We start from the raw sequence: 22,781 nt of genomic DNA on the forward strand, positions 1-22,781 counted from the left end.
CTAACTATATATTTCTATCTTTTTCTCGGCTGAGGAGAGCACTGCTGGAAACTCCGTCTTCTGCCAAAGACAGTAGAAAAGGAACTGAGGAAGACTTGCGTCGCACGTGCAGCTAACGGACGCAAACAGTGCAAGACGCCTACTGCGCATGCGCGGTGCAGGAAGGCACTGCTAGGCTAAAAATCTCCAATAGCTGGAACAAAGACACACCAACACCTGAGTGGAGCACCCACGGGGACACCACTCCAAGGAGAACAGTCTGATATTAAAGGAAGTGATTCTTGCGGGAAGACATTTGATGGTATCCTACAGAAAGCACCGGCTAGCTTCAAGGAAACAGGGACCTTAATACAGTTAATCTTAACAGCAGTGGGAAATCCAACAATGTAAATTAAAAAACCAGAAGTAAAATCTGAGAACTCACTTGCGCAAATTTATTCTAGAGATTAAAAGCAGTGGCTGTTATTTCTCACTGTGAATAGCATAATTCAGTGGTTCTCAAACTTTTTGACCCGTGCCCACCTGGCTCAATGCAAACCTTTTCATGGACTACCAGCTGCTAATGGAAACTTGCTGTAAATTACATAATTATGCCCAAGCCATTTTGCTAATGCTGCAGCTAGGGAGAACAGTTTAATTTAACCAGTAAGAAAGGAAATATTTAATTATTAAACAGATAAAGCGTTTTAACTTTCTCATGTTAGTTTATCAAACTTCATTTTAAATAAAGTAAACTATTAATTTATGTCCAACACAAAAGGTTTCAATCTCTTCTTTATTTATGGCAGGGGTGGGGAAGGGTGTCTGACCGGGGGAGGGTGCAAGAGCAAGGGAAGGTGCAGGAGTGGGCTGAGGGTAGGGAGTCTGGCCAGGGAGGAGGGTGCAGGAGCGGACTGGGGGTGTGGGGTCTCGGTGGGGGGCGGTGTGGGGCTCTGGGCATGAGATTCTGGCCAATGGAAGCAGTGGGAAAAGCCTCCAGGCAGCACATCAGTGCGCTGCTGTTTCCCCAGTAGGGGAGGGGGAGCAGCAGCGTGGGGAGCCACTTCTGGCTCTGCTTCTTCCCTATGAGCAGGATCCGGTGAGGAGGCTTAGGGCTCCCCCCGCCCAGGGAAGCCAGCGCTGGCATGCCAACCTGGGGGGGGGGGGGGGGGGGGGCATGAGGCTGGAGCACCAGCACGGGCTTCCTGCTGCAGGGAGAGGGAGGGTGGAAGGGGGGACACACACCACAGTTTGAGAACCACATGGAAACTATTCATCACTTAGATGCACTAAAAATTCCTGAAGAACCATACCCAAATCAAATGTTTATTTCTAGGATATGTTGGTGTATTCAATACATGGATGTTATGCATACAATTGAGAGTACTATACTCTGTGTGTGTGTGTGTGGGGGGGGGGGGGGGGGAGAACGCTGTACTCTAAGCAGTTACAGATACCTGCTTACAGTACAACCCAAAGTGACAAGGTAGTTACTGATGGGAAAAGAAATTATCAAATGAAATACCACATGTGATTTGAGAATGTCCTAGAACATTAGGAGCCATCTACTAAATACTTGATGAAAAGCCTAGAAGGCTGAAGATACAGTTTAGCTTAAGACAGTAAGAACATGCTATCATACAATATAAGTACTTCCTTACAAGCCACCTATGATATAGCACTGGCATCAGACTGGACTGAAGCAGATTTCTGTGGCAAGCATGTCAAGCATTCAGTTATAAAAAGAAGAGGGTCAGCAGTTCAAAAAAGCAAACATAACCGTCCAGTTTCTGGAAGGACCAGGTGCTGTAAGAGAAATGCTGCTTGGACTTAAGTAGTAGGACACACCTCAACAAAAAACTAGAGTTTTCAGGCTTCCTGACACACAACCAAAACATGTGTCATTATATTGTCTGAAATATACACCTATGATGGATTGAAGCTGCAAAACCAAGAATATAAAAACTAGACTTCTATGTTATGTTGGAACAGAGAAAAATAATTTAAAATATATGATTTAAAAATTGCTCCTGTACCATGATTTCTAAGACCTGTCAAATTGTAGCAGATAAGAATGATGTACAATGTAAAGTTGCTGGGGAAAGTTGCAATCAACAACCAAATTCCCAGAGATTATTTCATGTCTAGTTTTAAGACAGGATTTTTTGAGAATGTCCCTTTAACCAGGAAGTCTGAAAGCCTTCAGTCACTTGATCAAGACAGTAATCCCATAAAAATCACAATAAAAGCTCTGTTTACATGAACACCTCAAAACACTAGATACACAAATGAAAAAACATGGGCAGTGAGAGCAAAGACCTATTACTTAAGCTTTACAAGTTTATTTCTTTTCAATTCAGCTATATCACATGAAGCTTCCTCCAAATCCAGTGTCAGAATTTTTAGTGTGATGTTGGAGCAACGTTTATATTCATCTGTATCAGAGACATAGTGTTATGCACCCGGGGGCAAAGGCAAAATTTGCGCCCCCCAATCATTTGTTACTTTGTATTTGTTATTTATTTCTGTCAGTCAGCAAAAAGTAAGAACGTAAATAATAAAAAAAAAAAAGAACAAATGCTACTAATATCCACTGATACCGGGATCAGTTAGTAGATCGTAACTACAGACAAATATAAATTATAGTTTTTGTGGTTTACATTCTGTTCAATAATTTTTTCTCTTCAATTTGTTTGTATCCCATTCTCATTAGGTTCATGTCTTTTACATAAAAAAATGTCAAATGCTTAAAATATGTAAGTTTTATAAAATACAAGAAAAATAAATATTATACAACCTAAATATGAATTTCATCACTATATTTCAATCAAGCACTTAAAACCACTGTTATAACAAACGAGTAACTCATTGCTTTAATGACTAAAAGGTAAAAAGATTTTGAGCATATCAAATTTATTGTAAGCAATCTGTAATGCTTCTTAACTGCCTAGTTACTTACCTGGTTAACTTAGTTGTTTTTCATACTATCGCACAGCAATAAACTACATCATAGTTACGAATGTAAGAGATTAACTTACCTGTTAAAATAACACTCAGAAAAACTTTTAAATAAAACTAACACACAACACGAGAATTGCCCTCACTTTCTTGAAGCAATAAGTAGCCTAAGGCCGAGGTTACACTGCAAGCGTGGCTTTTTGTCTGCCACGAGGACTTTTTCCTTCAGGCTGCCATGAGATTCTATCCTTACGTAAAGGAGAGAGGTCTCTCTGAGCTGCTCTTCCAAATTTCACACAAGCCATTCAACTGAAGCCATAGATATCAAGATTCAAGGCGAGCCTTGCCTCTGGCAGACTGCCTCTCCAGGTGTTCACAATCGCAACATCCCAACACCTATAAGACTTTTAGTTGAGAAAGCCTTGTTAATCCCAAGTCTCTGCTATGACCTATAGAAAACACCAGCATTTTCTTTGGAAAATCCACAACAAAACATGGGGGGGAAAATCGATCACCTCAGTAATGCCAACTCCTTTAGAATTGAGGCCCTGATTATCCAGCACCAGCTGAGGTAGAGCAGGCACTGTGTGCACGTCTGATATATTTTTACCAAAATGGCTACCTGCCCAACTCGCCAAAGGAGAAAGGAAACGGGGAGACCAAAAGGAACGGTTTAGAGCAGTTTCTCAACCTTTTTTTTTATAAAGTACCCCTTTAAAAAAATTATAAGTACCCTCAATGCACCCACCCCTCCCCCAGAGCCAGGCAGCGGACATACAGTAACCCTACCTTTGAAGGGCTCACTCCCGCCGCCCGGCCCTGCCTCGGCGGCTTGACTACAGGGAGCACGCCAGCGCCGGGCTCGCCACGACGCATGGGGCTGTGCGCTCCCACCCCAGCCCAGTGCTCACTAGCGTGGCGCCCGGGGGCAACTGCCCCCCCCCCCCCGCCACGCCTCTGATCTGCATTATTCTTTCTTGAATTAAGTTAACATACATGAGCAAAGATCTGGCTTCAGTATGCTATTTCAAGACAGCACAGATTCTGTTATCAGAATCTTAACCATGCATTAAGCTTTAGCTTTCTGGGGTTGCAAGTTTTCATAATAGACAGTATATTCATTCATAAGGAGAAAAATGCAAAAATTTGTCACAAAAAACCTCATGCAAATGATGTCTGAAGTTAAATGAAATCCTTTAGCAGACCCTAGGTATACATTATGATCAACCTAACAAAATTTCTTCATCAAATACTAAGTCAAAACCTGTTGAATAATTATATTTTCAAAACATGACTGTTCTGTTTTGCTATCTGAGTCAAGCACTAAACCGCCTTTAAGATCATGGACTGAGTCTTCAGTGGCAAATTCTTGAGCCAGTTTTTCCTTTGGATGAGCTATTAAGTGCAGATTTATGTGGCTTTAGAGATTCTTTGCATTGTATTTTGTAAACAGTATCTTAATTTGTGTTTCAATCTAAGTATTTCAGTGAGGTTAGTGCTAATGCAAAGTGCCAGATTGGCAACTTTGGAGACTTCTAGTTGTCATTGAAACCATAGAGCAAGCACTTACACATGAAATGTTCAAAACAGGATTTATATTCTTGGATTTACCAAGAAAAGGAGGATCTCCCCCACACACATTTTGCTCAGATGACAAATCTTTTTATACCGTGAATGCACACTACTAGCATTAGAGAAGTGGTTGTATCATGCTAATGTTGTGAGAACTAGAAATCAAGTTTTGTGACAAAACTACAGTCCTTGTTAGAATAAAAAAATAGACAAGGATGTAGTACTAACAGCATCAAAAAATCCTGAGACAGACTTGCTTAAGTTGGTATTCTGTAGCAGCCTCTTATGCTGACACTTCATCTCCAACACTAGTGTCTTATTAAAACTAGTATACTTGGATCTATTTTTACGAACCATTCTGGATCTACTATTATAACTTTAGCTGTGATGCCAATGGTGGAAGCTTGAGATAGTAAATATACCCTTGCACAATGTAACAATGTAAAAAGTTAAAAATAACACAAAATATTTCCTACCATACATAGCATGCGTCTGCTCATGCGCACCATATTGTGTTGCTGAAGAAGATACTAAACCAGGCTGTGCATGTGTTGGTGGTGCCATCATTCTAGTGTTACCCTGTATTACAGGGCTATAAACATGAGGATGCTGTGTCCAATAAAAGACAAATTAATTAGTCAAAACACACGGCTGTACAAAAAAGTTAAATACATCCTTTAATCAAACTCATACAGTGCATGCTTAAAGGCACTTAATGATAATTTGGAAAGCTACAGCTTGCTTTGTACTAGCAACAAAAAATTTTCTAAGTACATGTGTCACCATTAGCCAGGTAACACCTGAAAACTTAAAATGAGAAATACCTTCCACAAAAGGAAACTAATACAAAGAATTATTCTGCTGATCTTCAGTTGACAAAATAAGGTGATCTTTAAATGAAACAAAATAAGTTTTAAACTATACTATATCCCATCCATCTTATCACACCAATTATTTCAGCAACTGCATCTTTTAAATCTATGTCCAATTAATCAACTGAAAGAGATATTCTACAATGGGATGAAGATAATGAGGTAGATATTCTGTATTTGAGATTTGTATTTACTAGTGGGCATTAACGTTTTTGAAGGGCTTTGATGTGAAGTATAAAGTAGCAATATTTCTACAGCGTTTGCATATTGCTTGTAGCAATTACATGATGTAACAGAAGATACAGTATGTAGAATTCCAGAATTAAGTCTTTTAATTACACATCTGATCCAATATGAATGCAGCAAGAGGCAACAAGCTAAGGGAGTCTTACCTGAGACTGATAATGTGGCACGTGCTGCACAAGAGGCTGATTAGGAAACTGTTGGGGACTATAGGCAACATACTGTGTTGAATAGGCTGGTGGTGTAGCTACAATAGGGGGGCCTGCAGCTGAGGCAGGATGCATCATGGTGCTCTGATGATGCTGGTCTTGACGTTGTTGTGGCATATTTGGTACTGCAAAGCAAGGAATATTTCAAATTAGGAAGGGGGATCTGAAGTAACCAGGTCTTTCCTGGAAATGTTAATCTAAAATTAACATGCACAACTAGAATACCCTCACTATCAACTTTAACCATGGTTTGTACATTATGTGGGTATGATTCTGAAGCGAAAAGGAGCAATAACAGCCTTAAATTTCCATAATGGGCACCAGCTTTTGGGTGAAACAACATCAAGGCTGCAGTCTTTGCAGGGGGCAAGAGGCAACCATGGATAATGTCCCAGGTTTAACCTGTCTTCAAATACATTAAGATTGATCTTTCACCTCAAGGACCCTCAGCTCATCCTGGTTATGACACTATTGGGGGCTGCTCAGAAACTATGACACTGTCTTTCAACTCATCAGATGTTCCTGTGAAAGTAATATTTGCTCATGACTGAACAGGCCAGGGAAGATTTGCATGACAGACCAAGTTGCTCAGATGCTGGGATTTAGCAGTGCCCCAGCCTGTAGCTCACATGTGCTCATATCTTTTAGTGCTGCCATGTGTGAAAGAGAATCTTTGGATCACAATTAATACTGAAGGGGAAGTTGCCTTATAAAAGAAAGATGAAGGGAAATGACGAAAGGAGAACATTTAGAGTAAGAGAACATAGAAAAATACTGCAGACGGCCAGTTAGCTCACTTGGTGGTAAGCAGAGTTTGTAAATAAATTAAAAATCTTTCTAAATGTAAAAATGTAGCTTCATCAGACGAAATGGAGCTTTCAGTGTAGAGGATTTCAATATAAGCAGCTCCATATGAAACTGATTGTTCAAGAAAAATGTGCATGGCTCCATGTTCGCAAAACTGAAACTCCTACCAAAGGAAATCTAAAGCAAGCTGTTTAGAACAGAACTGTTTTATAGAGGAAAGGAACTCAAATTGTACAAGAGAACATTTGCATATCATCAAGTGACCATCTCATCTGTCAACCTGGAGCACGAACAGATTGCTACACTAATGGCGACTGAACCTTACTGAAGGTACATGCACAATTTTTCATTATTGAAAATAAACTCTTATCCAGCACTGCAAAGAAATCCTAAATGCTGCAAGCAGAAATGGTATCTAGTCTAAATATGCACTTGAAGAGCTTGAATGTTCACACATTCTACATAGCTTTGGAACTCTTAGAAACAGGAACATGGTTGATTAAAAAAACCTCTTAAATATATGTTTAGCAAAAATCAGTATTACCAACCCGAAGCGGTCAGAAATCATTTAACACACATACATTTTGGGTTTTGATTTATCTTTGGGGGATTGCTTTTGTTTCTTTTTCAGGGTTTTCTCTGCAATCGACTGATTTTTTTTTTTAATTAAGGAAGAGATGCTCACATGATCAACTGCCTCCAGGAGCTGGGACTTTAAGAGCATCGCCAAATTTACAAGAGTGGTCGACATTATAGAATTGGTGTAATCTAATACATAGCTATAACAAGAAACAGTTCCTGCCTTCTGTTCACTTGACATAGTAAAAATGCAGATAATGCTCTAAGCGAGATGTGCACATCAATTTTCCAGTTTATCTAGCAACAGCTTTCACTCATAGAAGAGCAGTATCTAGCCATAAAAGTATTGTGTTAAACACTTCAGTTATTTAGCTGCAAGAGGAATGAAAAGGGACAGTGAGATACAAAGACTACAGGTTGGCCCTCCCTAGTCTGGCACTCTCGGGACCTGATCGGTCCCAGATGAGGGATTTTGCGGGGCCAAGGGCGGTCATTTCTGGACCCCTGCCACCGGCCCACCTGTTGGCCTCCCAGCTGGCTCCCCACCTCCTGCTGGCCCCGCTAACCCCATTGGGCAGCCATCGCTGCCATGGCTCCAGGATCTGCCAGGCAGTTGTGTGCACCACAACAGGGCTCTGGGACCCTCAGGGCAGCCACGCACTGGGCCTCTGGGTTCTGCAGGGCAGCCGCACACACCATGCTGGGGCTCCAGGACCTGCTGGGCGGCCACACACCACGATTCCCTGCTCCACCAAGCTACTACAGCTCCCAGGCCCACCAGGCAGCCTCTTGCTGGGTCTCCCAACTCCGCTGGGCAGCCCTGTTGCCACGTACTGGGTGACCCTGCCAGCAGTTTGCTGCAGGCAGCCCACTGCTCTGCCAGCCCTGCAGGGATCCATGCCACTGGCCTTCCACTCGGACTCTCTGGTCCTGCAACATCCCTGCCGGACCATGGATGTTGCCAGACCAGGGTACGTCTACACTACAGCGCTAGTTCGAACTAACTTAGTTCGAATTAGTTAATTCGAACTAAGCTAATTCGAACTAACGCGTCTAGACCTAAAAACTAGTTCGAATTGGCGTTTTGCTAATTCGAACTAGCAAGTCCACATTGAGTGGACTCTGAACAGGGCTTAAGGATGGCCGGAAGCAGTGCCGGCAGGGCATCAGAGGAGGACTTAGAGCGTGGAGATGCTGTGTCAGGCTAGCCGAGGGCTGCGCTTAAAGGGTCCCGACCCCCACCTTGGACAGACAGTTCTCAGGGGTGCCCCGCTTGCAAAGAAGTTCTGGCTTGGAGTGCCCGGAGTACCCACACTGGGCACATCACACCACTCGGCCATCAGCCCGGCTGCACTTGCCGCAGGCTGCCATCTGGGGAGAGGGGGTAATTGGGGGGCTGCAGGAGAGCTTCCACCCCCAGAAGCCCGCAGAGCCAGCCCAGTCCTCCCCATCGGGGGCTCGTACCCCATTCCTCCCTCACCTCCTTCCACTTACCCTTCCCTAGCCCCCCTTCTTATTGATGTACAAAATAAAGATAACGTTTCTTCCAACATTGACTCTGTCTTTATTGAACAAAACTGGGGGGAGACTGGGAAAAGGAGGTGGGAGAGGGGAAGAGAAAGGCTGGGAGAAGGGAGGGCAACTAACATGATCAGAGGTTGGGAACAGGTCCCAGATGAAGAAAGGCTACAGAGACTGGGACTGTTCAGCTTAGAAAAGAGGAGACGGAGGGGGGACAGGATAGAGGTCTCTAAAAGCAGGGGTTGGGTGGAGACGGTGCATTCAGAAAAGTTCTTCCTGAGTTCCCATAAAGAAGGACTAGAGGACACCAAAGGAAAGGAATGGGTAGCAGGCTTCAAACTAGTAAGAGAAAGTTGTTCTTCTTCACAAAGCAAATAGTTAACCCGCGGAACTCCTTGCTGCAGGAGGCTGTGAAGGCTACAACTGGAACAGAGTTTAAAGCGAAGTGAGATCAAGTCATGGAGGTTGGGTCCATGGAGTGGTCTTAGCCAGGGGGTAGGAGTGGTGTCCCTGCCCAAAGTTTGTGGAAAGCTGGAGAGGGATGGCACGAGACAAATGGCTTGGTCATCGTCTTCGGTCCATCCCCTCCAGGGTCCCTAGGGTTGGCCGCTGTCAGCAGACAGGCTACTGGGCTAGATGGACCTTTGGTCTGACCCAGGACGGCCATTGTAAGCTCAGGGCTCAGGGTCGGGGGTCTCAGTGGACCCCCTTGATTTTCATGCACACCTGCTCCTGGGTGGCCAGGCTGGCAGCTCTCCTGCCCTAGCCGGCCACTTTCCTGTGCCTAGTGCGGAGATCGTGGACAAGGTCCACGATGTCCGCACTAGCCCAGGAAGGTGCCCACCTCTTGCGGTCCAGGGCAAGCTCCCGGGAGCCGCCAGCCTGGTCCCGGGAAGAGGGGGTGGGCTGGGGGACATCGGGTGGGTGGCTCTGTGCTGTGCCAGGTGCAGGGTCTGCTGGCTGGGTGCTGGCAGGCTTGCACCTGGCACGGGCACCGTAGCCAGCCCGTGCCCCTTTAAGGGGTCCGGGGCCGGGAGGGGGGCAGACGAGTTTCCCTGGTGTTGGCCAGAGTGGTCACCAGGGAAACCTGGGGAGGGCTAGCCTCCCACTAGTTCGAATTAAGGGGCTACACCGCCCTTAATTCGAACTAGCTAGTTCGAACTAGGCTTAATCCTCGTAAAATGAGGTTTACCTAGTTCGAACTAAGCGCTCCGCTAGTTCGATTCAAATTCGAACTAGCGGAGCGCTAGTGTAGCGCCTATTAAAGTTAGTTCGAACTAACGTCTGTTAGTTCGAACTAACTTTGTAGTGTAGACATACCCCCAGAGAATCCCAGTTAAGAGTTTCAACCTGCAGCAGCAAGCCATTCTAAAGAGTGCGCCAGTAGAACAAGGAGGGAAGAAAATAAACCCTTTTCATGGGAGTAAGGTAGAACTTAGCGGAAAGAGTAGCATATCCAGAAAATACCCTACTAGGGTATGTCTACACTACCCCGCTAGTTCGAACTAGCGGGGTAATGTAGGCATACCGCACTTGCAAATGAAGCCCGGGATTTGAATTTCCCGGGCTTCATTTGCATAAGCAGGGAGCCGCCATTTTTAAAACCCCGCTGGTTCGAACCCCGTGCAGCGCGGCTACACGGGGCTCGAACTAGGTAGTTTGAACTAGGCTTCCTATTCCGAACTACCGGTACACCTCGTGGAACGAGGTGTACCGGTAGTTTGGAATAGGAAGCCTAGTTCGAGCCCCGTGTAGCCGCGCTGCACGGGGTTCGAACCAGCGGGGTTTTAAAAATGGCGGCTCCCCGCTTATGCAAATGAAACTCTTAACTGGGATTCTCTGGGGGTATGTCTAATCTGTGTATTAGGATTCTGGGGGGGAAGTGTTTGTAACCAGTGCCTGTAGAGGTAAGGTTTTGAAGCTCTCTTGTGGTCCCCCACCTTCTGCACTCAGAGTACCAGAGTGGGGAACAGCCCTGACAGCATCCCAGAATGGTGTTTGCTTTTTTTGCAACCATGTCAGACTGTTGACTCATTTAGCTTGTCGTCCACTATGACCCCTAAGTCCCTTTCTGCAGTAATGATTCTGGTAGCCAGAAGTTTAGCTTCAGTTACACCTGTACAATCTCACACAGCAATATTTAACTCCAAGACTAGAAATTGGTTAATAATTCTGTCATATGTGAGCCAGAACAGGAAGCAGTGTTGAAAACTGGCTAATTTAGACCTGCCAGAACTGGTCTACATTAGTAATACTTCTTATGAAACTGAAGTCTTTAAAAATAAAAGGGAGTTACTCACCTCGTGCAGTAACGAGTGTTCTTCGAGATGTGTCCCCCCGTGGGTGCTCCACTCTAGGTGAAGGGTCGCCCTGAGCCACAGATCGGAGCTTTGTACAGCAGTTTCCCCCGTTGAGCCACGCATGCCCAGGAGGCGTCTCGAGCCCTTCCTGCCTCCTGAAGCGCGCGGCTCAACCCCCTCCCTTTCAGTTCCTCGTCTCTGCCCGAGTAATTTTGACTCCGAGCAGAGGGGAGGCAGGGAGGGTCGTGGAGCACCCACGGGGACACGCATCTCGAAGAACACTCGTTACTGCACGAGGTGAGTAACTCCCTTTTATTTTTAAAGACTTTCAGTTTTCTTCTTCGAGTAGTGTCCCCGTGGGTGCTCTACTCTAGGTGACTACAAAGCAGTATTCAATATATGGCTGGAGGGAGCCAGAGTCAGTGTTTGGCAGTGGAGGAGAGCACTGCTATGGCAACTGCTGAATCATTCTTGAGTTGTGGAAGGATAGCGTAATGTTTAGCAAAGGTATGATCTGAAGACCATGTTGCTGCCCGGTAAATGTCTCTTAAGGGGACGTTGCCCAGAAAGGCTGTAGAAGCAGCCGTGGCTCGAGTGGAATGCGCTCGTGGTGGGCGCTGTAGCGGTCTATTGCCCAGAGAGTGGCACTTAATTATGCATGTTGATATCCACTTTGAGATTTGTTGCGATGATATTGGTGTCCCTTTGGATCGTTCAGCGATGGAGATAAAAAGTCTTTCAGATTTACGAAATGGTTTTGTTCTTTCTAGGAAGAAGGCCAGAGCCCTCCGGATGTCCAGAGTGTGCAGGCTGGCGTCTGTCTGCGAAGAATGCGGTTTTGGGAAAAAGGTAGGTAATACGATCGGTTTGTTGAGATGGAATTCTGTACAGACCTTCGGCAAAAACGTGGGGTGGGGTCTAAGTATGACCCTATCCTTCGTGAAAACTGTGTAAGGAGGTTCTGACATTAATGCTCTGAGTTCGCTCACCCTCCTGACGGAGGTGATGGCTAAGAGGAAACAGACTTTCATAAAAAGGAAAGGAAGTGGTACTGTTGCCAGTGGCTCAAAAGGAGGTCTGGTGAGGTAGTCCAAAACAAGATTTAGGTCCCACAAAGGGGGTGAGGCTTTATATGGTGGCTACACATTCTGGAGTCCCTTGAGGAATCTCTTCGTAATAGTATGGTTAAAAATGGAGAAGCCGTCCACTGAGGTATGAAATGCTGCTATTGCAGAGAGGTGTACTCTTAGAGAGGAGATTGACAGTCCTGATGTTTTAAGGTCCAGAATGTAGTCTAGGGTGGTATTTAGTGGGGAGGCACGGGGCTCCACTTTGGCTTGCTGACACCAGTGACAGAATCGTGTCCATTTCTGTTGGTAAGTTTTCCAAGTAGACTGCCTCCTACTATGGAGGAGGATGTCTTTTACTCGCTGGGAGCAGCGATCTTCTCTCTCTGAGAACCAGAGAGAAGCCATGCCTGAAGATGCAGGGTACTGAGTTGTGGATGTAGTATCCTGCCGTCGTCCTGAGATAGTAGGTCTATCCGGTATGGTAGTGGGTGGGGAGGCTGGACCGCTAGCCTGTGAAGGTATGGGTACCAGGTTTGGCGAGACCATGATGGCGCAATCAGGATGACTAGGGCTTTGTCTCTCAGGATCTTGCGCAGAACTCTTGGGATGAGCGGTATGGGGGGAAAGGCGTAGTGTAGGGGGGCTGTCCATTTGATTAGGAAGGCATTCCCCAGAGAGTGTTTGCCAAGTCCCGCACGTGAGCAGAATTGGGGACATTTGGTGTTCTGGGTAGAAGCAAAAAGGTCTATAGATGGCCATCCCCATTGGTGGTAAATTGAGTTTGTGACCTCCGTATGTAACTCCCATTCGTGGTCTGAGGTGAAGTTTTGACTGAGGGAGTCTGCTTTGGTGTTGTTCACTCCGGGCAGGTAGGATGCTATAAGGGTGACTTGGTTGCGGATGCACGAGTTCCACAGGCAAATAGCCTCCACGCATAAAGAGCGGGAGCGGGCTCCGCCCTGTCTGTTTATGTAGAACATCATGCAGATGTTGTCCGTTAGGATGCGGACTGTACGATTGGCGATGTCGGAGGCAAAGTGTGCACAGGCATTCCTTACTGCCCTCAATTCGAGGAGATTGATATGTAAGAGTGTCTCGTTTGGGGACCACCTGCCTTTAACTTCGCGACCGTCCATATGTGCCCCACAGCCGAGCAGGGAAGCATCCGTGGTGATTTGGATAGTGGGTTCGATTTGTTGGAATGGAACCCCCGCCAGAAGATTGTTTGGCACTGTCCACCATCGTAAGGATGCGAGCACGTTTGGTGGGATAGTAACCGTTTTGTTTTGAGAGTGTCGTGATGGGATATAAACGGTTGCAACCCAGAGCTGAAAGCATCAAAAGTGCAGGCGAGCATGGTGGATTACGTAGGTGGTGGAAGCCATGTGTCCCATTAGTCAGAGGCATGTAAGTACTGTGGTGGTAGAAACTGTGAGCATCCCGCTTATAATTTCTTGTATAGTTGCAAAACGTTGCTGAGGTAGGTATGCTTGGGCTGTAACTGAGTCCAGGCGTGCGCCAATGAACTCTATATCTTGAACCGGGTGCAAAGTTGATTTGTCTTGGTTGATTAGAAGGCCTAGACGACTGAGGAGGGCCGTGGTCGTATGTATCATAGAGGTGGTTTCGGCGTACGAGGATCCCTTTAGAGGGCAGTCGTCTAGATAGGGAAATATGATGACATTCTGCCGTCTGAGATACGCAGCTAGGACCGCCAGTACCTTCGAAAATACCCTCGGAGCTGATGAGAGACCGAAAGGGGTCTGGTCCAAGCGCAAAGCGTAGGTAGCGTCTGTGGGAGGGGTGGATGGTTATATGGAAATAGGCATCTTGGAGGTCGAGGGCTGCAAACCAGTCCCCTTGATCTAGCGCAGGAATGATTGCGGAGAGAGTGACCATCTTGAAATGCTGTTTCTTGAGAAACTTGTTCAGTTTGCGGAGGTCCAATATAGGTCTCCAACCCCCTGTTCGTTTCTCAGTTAAGAAATAGTTTGAGTAAAACCCTCTCCCGTGGAACTCTCGGGGTACCCTTTCTATAGCTCCGATGACGAGTCGATCGATCTCGTTTTAGAAGGGTTTCGTGAGAGTGGTCCCTGAAGAGGGACGGGATAGGGGGAAGGGTAGGGGGGATAGAGGTAAATGGGATGGTATAGCCCACTCGAATTATCTCTAGAACCCAGCGGTCCGATGTTATGGATTCCCATTGTGGAAGGAATGGCCGCAAACGGTGGGTGAATAGATGGCCATGTTGAACTCGTGGTAGATCGTAAGAGAGGTGTTGCAGGCCCTTGACCAAATCTTCAAATCTGTTGCTTAGATGGTTGGGTAGTTGGTGGGTGGGCCTGGTTGGGGTGCCTTCTGGGACCTCGTTGTCTTGGTCTAGTGTCCTCATAGGGCCTCTGTGGTCAATTGTATTGCCCATATCGGTATCGGTTGTATGAGTTATATGGGGTGTATCGTCTGCGTTTATAGGGCGGCGTGTACATGCCCAACGTGCATAGTGTGCACTTAGAATTTTTGCTGTTATGGAGCATTTCATCTGTAGTAGCTGCAAATAGCTTTTGCTTGTCAAATGGCAAGTCTTCCACTTTAGGCTGGAGTTCATGGGGAACTCCAGACGACTGGAGCCAAGAAGCTCTATGCATGACCACCGCTGTAGCTGTAACTCGGGCTGCGGTGCCAGCAACATCCATTGCATTTTGGAGAGCGGTGCGGGCGATCATATAACCCTCATGAACTATTATTTTCAAGATGGATCTTTTGGACTCAGGAAGATGTGGCATCAGTTCTCCCAGTTTCGAGTAATTGTCAAAGTCATGATTTGCTAAGAGAGCGGAGTAATTCGATATTCTGAGTTGTAGGGTGGAAGAGGAGTATACTTTCTTGCCAAAGGAGTCCAACTTTTTGTGGTCTTTGTCTGCGTTGCCCATCCTGTATTGTGGGAGCTTTGCACGTTGTTGTGCTGAGTCTACGACTAACGAATTAGGCTGTGGGTGTGTGAAGAGAAAGTCGTCGTCTTTTGAGGGGACAAAGTACTTTCTGTCGATTTTCTTATTAGTTGGTTGAATGGATGCGGGTGTTTTCCACAGGTCTTCCGAGGTCTCCATTATTGCCTCGTCTATGGGCAGGGCAATCTTGCTATGTAGTGTAGGATGGAGATTTTTTAGCAATTGGTATTGTTTCTTCTGCACCTCTTGCAGGGAGACATTCTGGCTTGTCGCTACTCTCTTGAATAGTTCCTGGAACTGTTTTAGATCGTCAATTGCTCCAGAGTTTGATGGTACTACGGCATCATCTGGTTGTGCAACGAGGGCATCAGAGTGTGTGACATTTATTGAATGAATGACTGATTCATTGTCTGAGATTCGTTCTGCCTCTTCCTCCGAAAGACTTGCTGGAGGTAGGGGCTGCGGCTGAGGTAAGCTTCTCTGGGATGGAGTGGAGCGAGCTGGGGAGTGGCGTCCGTATGGCTCCCAGTGTTCCCAGGGTCCCCATTGTGGTGGATAAGGTGGGGGTGGGTAAGGCCAGTATGGGTGCCATGGGCTTTGTTGTGGTGGAGCCCTGTAATGATGGGAGCGAGACTTCCTAGGTGATGCGTGTCGCGAGGAATAGACCGTGTGATGGTCGTCCTCAGGAAGAGGAGCATCTTGAAAGGATAAAGGTGACATAGACCTGGGAGGGGATTGCCTTGATGGAGGCCTCCCAGGGGAGTAAGATGTAGAAGGCAGGCACTGATAGTGATGCCTGCTGTGTGAGTCAGTTTCCTGCTGGGGCTGATCCCTAGCAGCCTCATCTGGCTGCTTGTCTGGCTGTGCTGGCAGCGTCAGTGCAGCATCATGCTGCTTAGCTGTAGCTGGTGCCAGCCGCTTAGCAGGCTGGACCTCATTTTGTTGCGGTGCCGTGGCTTTAAGCTGTGTCGGGGCTTTCGGCGCCGCCGAAGCTTGAAGCGGCGCCGGCTTTTCTTGCCGTGCCAGCTGCCTGGAGCGCTCCCAGGGCCGCTCAGCTGTAGCGCGTCCCGATGCCAGTGCGGAGTGAGAGGATCGCTCCGAAGCCTTCGTGGCAGGGGTCCTCCCACTGCGGTGTGCCTCTCCTCTATGTTTTGGAGAGGAAGAGGCTGGAAGGCAGTGGGATGGTGAGGGTATGCCTCTCGGCTCACTCCTGGAGGGTGAGTGGGGCTCTTGCCGCGCTGTTGCCTGTTCCCCAGCGGGCTGTAAAGCCTTTTCGAATAAAATCATTCTCAGACGTAGCTCTCGGTCCTTTCTGGCTCTCGCCGTGAGTGAATTGCAATTAGTGCAGCTGTGGGGAGAGTGAGTTTCCCCCAAACAGCGAATGCACTTTGAATGGCCATCTGAAGCCGGCATAGGATCCCGGCATTGGTTGCATTTTTTAAAGCCTGAGGAGCTGGACATGGCCAGTTCTCTCCTCCTTGAGCATGTTCTATTTATTTATTTAGCTGTTGTTGTTGTTGTTGTTGTCGTCGTCTGTCTCCGTGTGTTGGTTTTTTTTTTTTTTTTTTAAATCTCTTTCTTTCCTGTGTTGAACAGCCAGGAGAACGCCGGTTCATCGGAGTCCCGGTTTGAAGCGGGTTCAAGCCCCCCTGAGGGGGATTTTGTTAAGTGTATTCTTCCTATTACTAGTGTGTTGTTGCATTTTTTTTTTTTTTTTTTTTAAAGAAAGAAACAAGGAAAAGCTAACTCGGAATATAACAGGGGAAACAACTATGCCTAAACCAGCTAGAGGGAGAGTAGTCAGAGAATCTGACAGGGAGCTCCTGTTTGCTCCGTCCGCTGACGAGGGCGGTTAAAGAGGAACTGAAAGGGAGGTGGTTGAGCCACGCTCCTCAGGAGGCGGGAAGGGCTCGAGACGCCTCCTGGGCATGCGTGGCTCAACGGGGGAAACTGCTGTACAAAGCTCCGATCTGCGGCTCAGGGCGACCCTTCACATAGAGTGGAGCACCCACAGGGACACTACTCGAAGAAGCAGCTCAGGGCTCCGGGTTGGGGGTCTCGCCGGACCAACTTGATTGTCATGCAAACCTGCTCCTGGGTTCGCATGTGGCCTTTGGTGGCCAGGCTGGCAGCTATCCTGCCATAAACGGCCGCGTTCCTCCGTCTAGTGCGGAGATCATGGACGTTGTGGGTATCCCCCCCCCCCCCCAAACCTGAATAAGGTCCATGATCTCCACCTTGGACTAGGAAGGCGCCTGCCTTCTCCGGGCCCTGGCAGGCTCCTGGGAGCTGGCAGACTGCCCCTGGGGAGCGGTGGAGGGCTGGCTGCCAGTGGCTTGCTGGCTCATGTTTTGGGGCCCTGGGTCAGGGGTCCTGGTGGCCACTGCTGGCTCTGGGCTGGCAGGCTTGGAGCTGGCACAGGCACTGTGGCCAGGGTCTACCCGTTTAATGGCTCCAGGGCTGGGGGAGAGGAGAATAAGTTTTCCTGGTTGTGCTTAGAGTGGACACCAGGGCTCCCTGGGAAGGGCTGGAGGCCCCCTATTTCGAATTAAGCGTCTACACAGCACTTCATTCGAAATAGCTATTTTGAATTTGGTGTTACTCATAGAATGAGGTTTACCAAATTCGAAATAAGGGCTCTACTATTTCGAATTTATTTTGAAATAGCAGTTTGCCTGTGTAGACGCTATTAAAGTTAATTCGAAATAACTACTGTTATTTCAAATTAACTTTGTAGTGTAGACACCCCCAGAGACTCTCAACACTTCCATCTTCTATGTCCATCTCCACCTCTGTCCAAGTGTGTTCATTTTTAATGTAGAAGGCAACACCTCCTCCCTTTTTTCCCTGTCTATCCTTCCTGAGCAAGCTGTACCCTTCTATACAAACATTCCAATCATCTGCTTATTACCCATATTTCTTGCATTTGTATACAGGCATCTAAGATACTGATTTGATCTTGCCTCCCAGTTCTGCCTTGTCCCTCCTTTCTCTCTGCTATTATAGCCCACACTCCCTCCCATTTCCGACCCATCTCCCAGGTTTCCATGTTCTTCACTTACCCGTGGGGTTTGGTCACCTGTCCCCGTTGAACCTGGTTTAAAGCCCTCCTCACTAGGTTAGCCAGTGTGTGTCCAAATAAGGTCTTCCCCGTCCTCGAAAGGTGAACGCCCTCCCTGCTTAGCAGTCCTTCCTGGAATAGCATCCCGTGGTCGAGGAAGCCAAAGCCCTCCTGGCGACACAATCTTTGCAGCCAGGCATTTACCTCCAGGATGCACCTGTCTCTGCCTGGGCCCCTACCTTCGACAGGAAGGATCAAGGAGAATACCACCTGCGCTCCAAACTCCTTCACCCGTACTCCCAGAGCTGTGGAGAGGGGGAGGACCATGAGGTCAGCTGCACTGTAGTGCTGAGCAGAGCCAAACTGTAGCATGTGTCCTGGTGCAGCGAGGGACTGCAGTACCGTGCTGAGGTGAGCAGGCAACGGCACCGTGGAAGCTGAGGAGAGTGTCCTTGAGCAGTTTGTTGCTGCCCTGCTGAGCAGGCAGGCATTCTCCACAGCTTCAAAGGCCCAAGCAGAGTGGCAGGATCAAAGGGAAGTGCCGCTTCCGCAGTTTGAATAGGCTGCTGTGAGCCTGAGGTCAGCACCGGGGTCACTGAGGGAACCATGGGTGCATTCAGAGAGGCGGGCAGCTGAAAGCCCTTTGCCTCCACAGCTTGTGAAGCGGCTGCCGACTCTCAGTCGATACTGGAGGTTCCTGCAGAGTCAGAAGCGCTCAGCCGCACAGTGACTGACACTGATGAGACTGAAAGTCTGTGCTTCCTCCCTCTGCCTGGGGGAAGCAGGTCTTTTCCTGGACTTGGAGGATTTTTGCTGAGACTCTGCAGAGTTTTGTCCAGGGTCTGATGCAGGTCTGAGTGAGGCCTGGGGCAGGGACAGCTTCAGACACAGCTCCCCGTCCTTCCGAGTCCGCGCTTTTAATTTTTGACCGTGAGTGCATTTTTGGGGGACATGGGACTCCCCCAAACAGCTGACACAGGGAGTGGCCATCAGACACAGGTATGGCTTTTTTACAAGAGGAACACCTCTTGAAACCGGGACAGCCCAGCATGTTGAAGCGGAGGGTTTTTTTTAAATAACCAAGAAGAAAGAAAGATACTAACTATCTGTATGTTAACGGAAACTAAGTAGCTATATAACTATGTACAACTAAGAAACTATGTCTGAGGTGGGCAGTGTGACTGCTGTACTCCCGCCTCTGGCCGGGGATGGTAGAGAAGGAACTGAGGAGCCCAGACCGTGCGTGTGCTATTTATACTCGACAGCTCGTCAGGCAGGCAAAGTGCATGCACGGCCCGGGGGGCAGGGGGTGCACTGCTGAGAAAATATCCAATCAAAGGCACTGGGACGCACCTTGACTTGAGTAGAGCACCCACAGGGACATCTCTTGAAGGAGAAGACCCTGCTCCTCCCCCTCACATTTAACTCGCCTGGCCAGTGAATTAGTGTGAGCAACAGACTGGTAACGTTAAGCAACGACAAGACGGGGTGTGTGCGTGTGTGCATACATATGTATATAAGAAGTTACTCACCAGGTGCAGCAACTATGGTTCTTTGAGATGTGTCCCCCTGTGGGTGCTCCACTCAGGTCTCGGTGCGTCCTCGAGCCAGGGATTGGAGAATTTTGCTGAGCAGTGCCTCTTGCTCCGTGCATGCACACCTAGTGTCTCATGTAACATAGAGGGGATTCTGTCCACTCTTGTGGCCCTGGATCCACTCTGATTTTGCATTCACTGGTTGCTGTGTTGTGGTTGGTGTGACCCCTACTGCCCTATGCTGGTCTGCAGAGACTGTGTGTGTGTCTGTGTGCGCAGTGCCCAGCGGGTGATGAGTCCCTGAGGGGAGGCACATAGGCAATGGCCCAGCTGGCCTGACACCTGGGCTAGGTGGAGTAATCTGAACAAAGCAAGAGGCAGGACTGCCTGGGGGCTGAGTGACCAGTGGCTGGGAGTGTGAGTTAGTCTTGGCTGGGTAGGATGAGGAGAGGAGACTGGGAGCAGGAAAGGGGGGTTCAGGGCCCGTGAGCCCCTTCCCCCCAAGAGGAATAAGGCTGTTTGATCTCGGTGCCTGTGCTAACATTGATCCTATGCTACGCCGTGTCCCTGTGACCCAATAAAACCTTCTACTCTACTGTCTGGCTAAGAGTCACATCTGGCTGCGGATGAGGGTGCAGGATCAGGGGCTCCCCAACACGCCATCACATCTCGCGCCGCCACCATAGGTGTTTCTTGTGGAGGGATGTCGACTGTTTAGTAGGATGTGTTTGACACTGTCCAAACAAGTAAGTTCTTCATTCTGGAACCATGGAGAAGCCATGCTGTGAGTTTCAGAGTTTTGATGGTGAGGTGACATGTGGTGCTATGGTGCCGCGTCACGAGATTCAGCACCGCAGGGAGAGGAATGGGTTTATCTACCGATAGGTAGTGTAAATAAGGGAACCAAGATTGTCTTGGCCAGGCTGGGGCTATCAAAATTTCTGTGGCCCGATCGGATCGAAACTTGTTGATCACCCTGGCGAGGAGTGGGATTGGTGGAAAGGCATAGAGAAGGGGAGCTGTCCAGCAAATGGCAAAGGCATCCCCCTCCGACCTCTTGCCCAGTCCTGCCCAGGTGTAGAACCTGTGGCATTTGCGGTTGTGAGGCGTCGCAAAAAGGTCTATGGCTGGAAAGCCCTATTTGCGAAATACTGAGAGGAGAATATTGGTATTGCTCTCCCACTCGTGCTGGTCTGAGAAATATCTGCTCAGTTTGTCGGCCCTCATGTTCTGCTGTCCCGGTACATACGTGGCTGTTGGGGTTATTTGGTTCTTGATACACCAGTTCCAAAATCTGATTGCTTCGGCACATAGTGAGCATGATCGGGCACCCCCCTGTCGATTGACATAAAACATAGAGGGGGGTGTTGGCCATGAGGACACAAATAGTTCTGCCCTTTATCAGGGGAAGAAAATGGGTGCATGCCTCGCGGATGGCCCTGAGCTCCAGGATGTTGATGTGGAAGTGTCTTTCGTGTTGGGCCCATGTACCCTGTATTGATGATGTGCCACAATGGGCACCCCAGACCATAAGTGATGCATCTGTCGTTATAGTTACTGACGGGTCTGGACAGTGGAAGGGTATGCTGGCAAGTAGGTTGGTTGGAGAAGTCCACCATTTGAGAGATTGCAGTACTGGTGGAGGCAACGTGAGATGCTTCACAAGGCTGTGTCGGGTTGGTATGTAGTTGGTTGCGAGCCAATGCTGTAGGCAGCGCATGTGTAGCCTTGTGAATAGGACTACAAAGGTTGTGGTCACCATATGCCCCAATAATTGGAGGCACGTCCGGAACGTGGAAAAGGGAGCCTGCTTGACCCCCTGAACGAGGTTGCAGATTGCCTTGAATCTTTGTGGTGGTGGGAGGTAGGCTCTTGTGTGGGCTATATGGTGGACTTTTGTATATTGATAAGCAGGTCAAGTCATGAAAAACATTCCCTGGTAACAGTTGTCATGATTGTAGTCTGTTGACAGGTGGGGCCTTTGATGAGACAATCATCTAGGTAAGGGAAGATGATGACATTCTGTCTTCTGAGAAAGGCTGTGACTACAGCTAGCGTCTTCGAGAACACTCGAGGGGCCATAGAGAGACCAAAGGGGAGGACTCTGGTAATGGTCTTGGCCTACAACAAATCTGAGAAATCTCCTGTGGGACAGGTGGAAGGTTACATGAAAATATGTGTCTTGGAGGTTGAGGGCTGAGAACCAGTCCCCTTTGTCCAGTGCAGGTATAATGGTTGTCAGGGTCACCATTCTGAATTTTGTGTTGCAGATGAACTTGTTGAGTTTCCTGAGATCCAGGATTGGTCTCCGTCCCCCTTTTCTTTTTGGCTGTGAGGAAATAATTGGAGGAGAACCCTCTCCCTTGGTATTCTTTGGGGATGGGTTCTATTGCCTCGAAGGTGAGTAGCTTTTGCACCTCCGTTTGTAATAGGGGCTCGTGAGATGGGTCCCTGAAAAGGGACAGGGTAGGGGGCATAGATATGAAGGGGATTGTATAACCCGAATTGATAATTTCCAGGACCCATTTCTCTGTAGTAATTTGGGCCCATTGTTGGTAGAAGGATCTCAGGAGGTGATGGAAGGTGGCACTGGAATACACTCAAACTGTGGGGGTGGTTGCTCAGACCCCCAACCAAGACTTCAAATTTGTTGTTTGTGAGAAGTGGATTGAGTAGTGGAGGACTGGTTTTGCTGTGTCCTCCTCCTGTTAGGGCGTTGCTTAGGTCTGTTATCATATGGTCTTTGGTGTTGTCTATAATAATTGTAGTTAGAGTCCCTAGGCTTCTGGTAGGGGGTATATTTGCGTTTCTTATTAGGTGGGGTGTACATCCCCAGAGTGCGGGGTGAGAGTCCTTCATAGAGTGTAGGACTTAGTGTGTGTTGTTGGCGAATAACTATTTTCTATCAAAGGGGAGGTCCTCCACCCTTGATTGCAGTTCTTTCAGGACCCCTGATGATTGCAGCCACGAGGCTCTACGCATTACAATGGCCGGTGGGGAAGGCGATGTGTGGAAGACTGCTTCGTCTTTTGTAGGTGCCACGTCTTGCGCTGCGCTTTCTTATGCTGCGGTGCTGGGGGGCAGTCAGGGTCATTCTGCCCAGTCTGTTCAGGCACCGAAGGAGAGC

General features: G+C 48.0%; 1 protein-coding gene and 1 long non-coding RNA gene across 14 annotated transcripts in view; one reads left to right on the forward strand and one right to left on the reverse strand.

Moving 5' to 3' along the window:
• LOC102445074 (ataxin-2-like) overlaps positions 1 to 22,781 on the reverse strand; it is a 249,598-nt gene that overhangs the window by 29,161 nt on the left and 197,656 nt on the right. For all 13 annotated transcript variants that reach the window (XM_075914768.1, XM_075914775.1, XM_075914772.1 and 10 more), the window contains 2 exons: positions 5,774 to 5,958; positions 4,986 to 5,118 (listed from right to left, as the gene is read on the reverse strand). In XM_075914768.1, the coding sequence (XP_075770883.1) occupies positions 4,986 to 5,118; positions 5,774 to 5,958 (318 nt within the window). The remainder of the gene's footprint in view (positions 1 to 4,985; positions 5,119 to 5,773; positions 5,959 to 22,781) is intronic.
• Positions 11,605 to 22,781, forward strand: part of LOC142823552 (uncharacterized) — a 141,727-nt gene continuing 130,550 nt past the window's right edge. Inside the window, exon 1 of the long non-coding RNA XR_012898737.1 lies at positions 11,605 to 11,889. This is a non-coding gene — a long non-coding RNA (uncharacterized LOC142823552). The remainder of the gene's footprint in view (positions 11,890 to 22,781) is intronic.

This window comes from Pelodiscus sinensis, unplaced genomic scaffold, assembly GCF_049634645.1.
Source record: "Pelodiscus sinensis isolate JC-2024 unplaced genomic scaffold, ASM4963464v1 ctg43, whole genome shotgun sequence".
Lineage (NCBI taxonomy): Eukaryota > Metazoa > Chordata > Testudines > Trionychidae > Pelodiscus > Pelodiscus sinensis.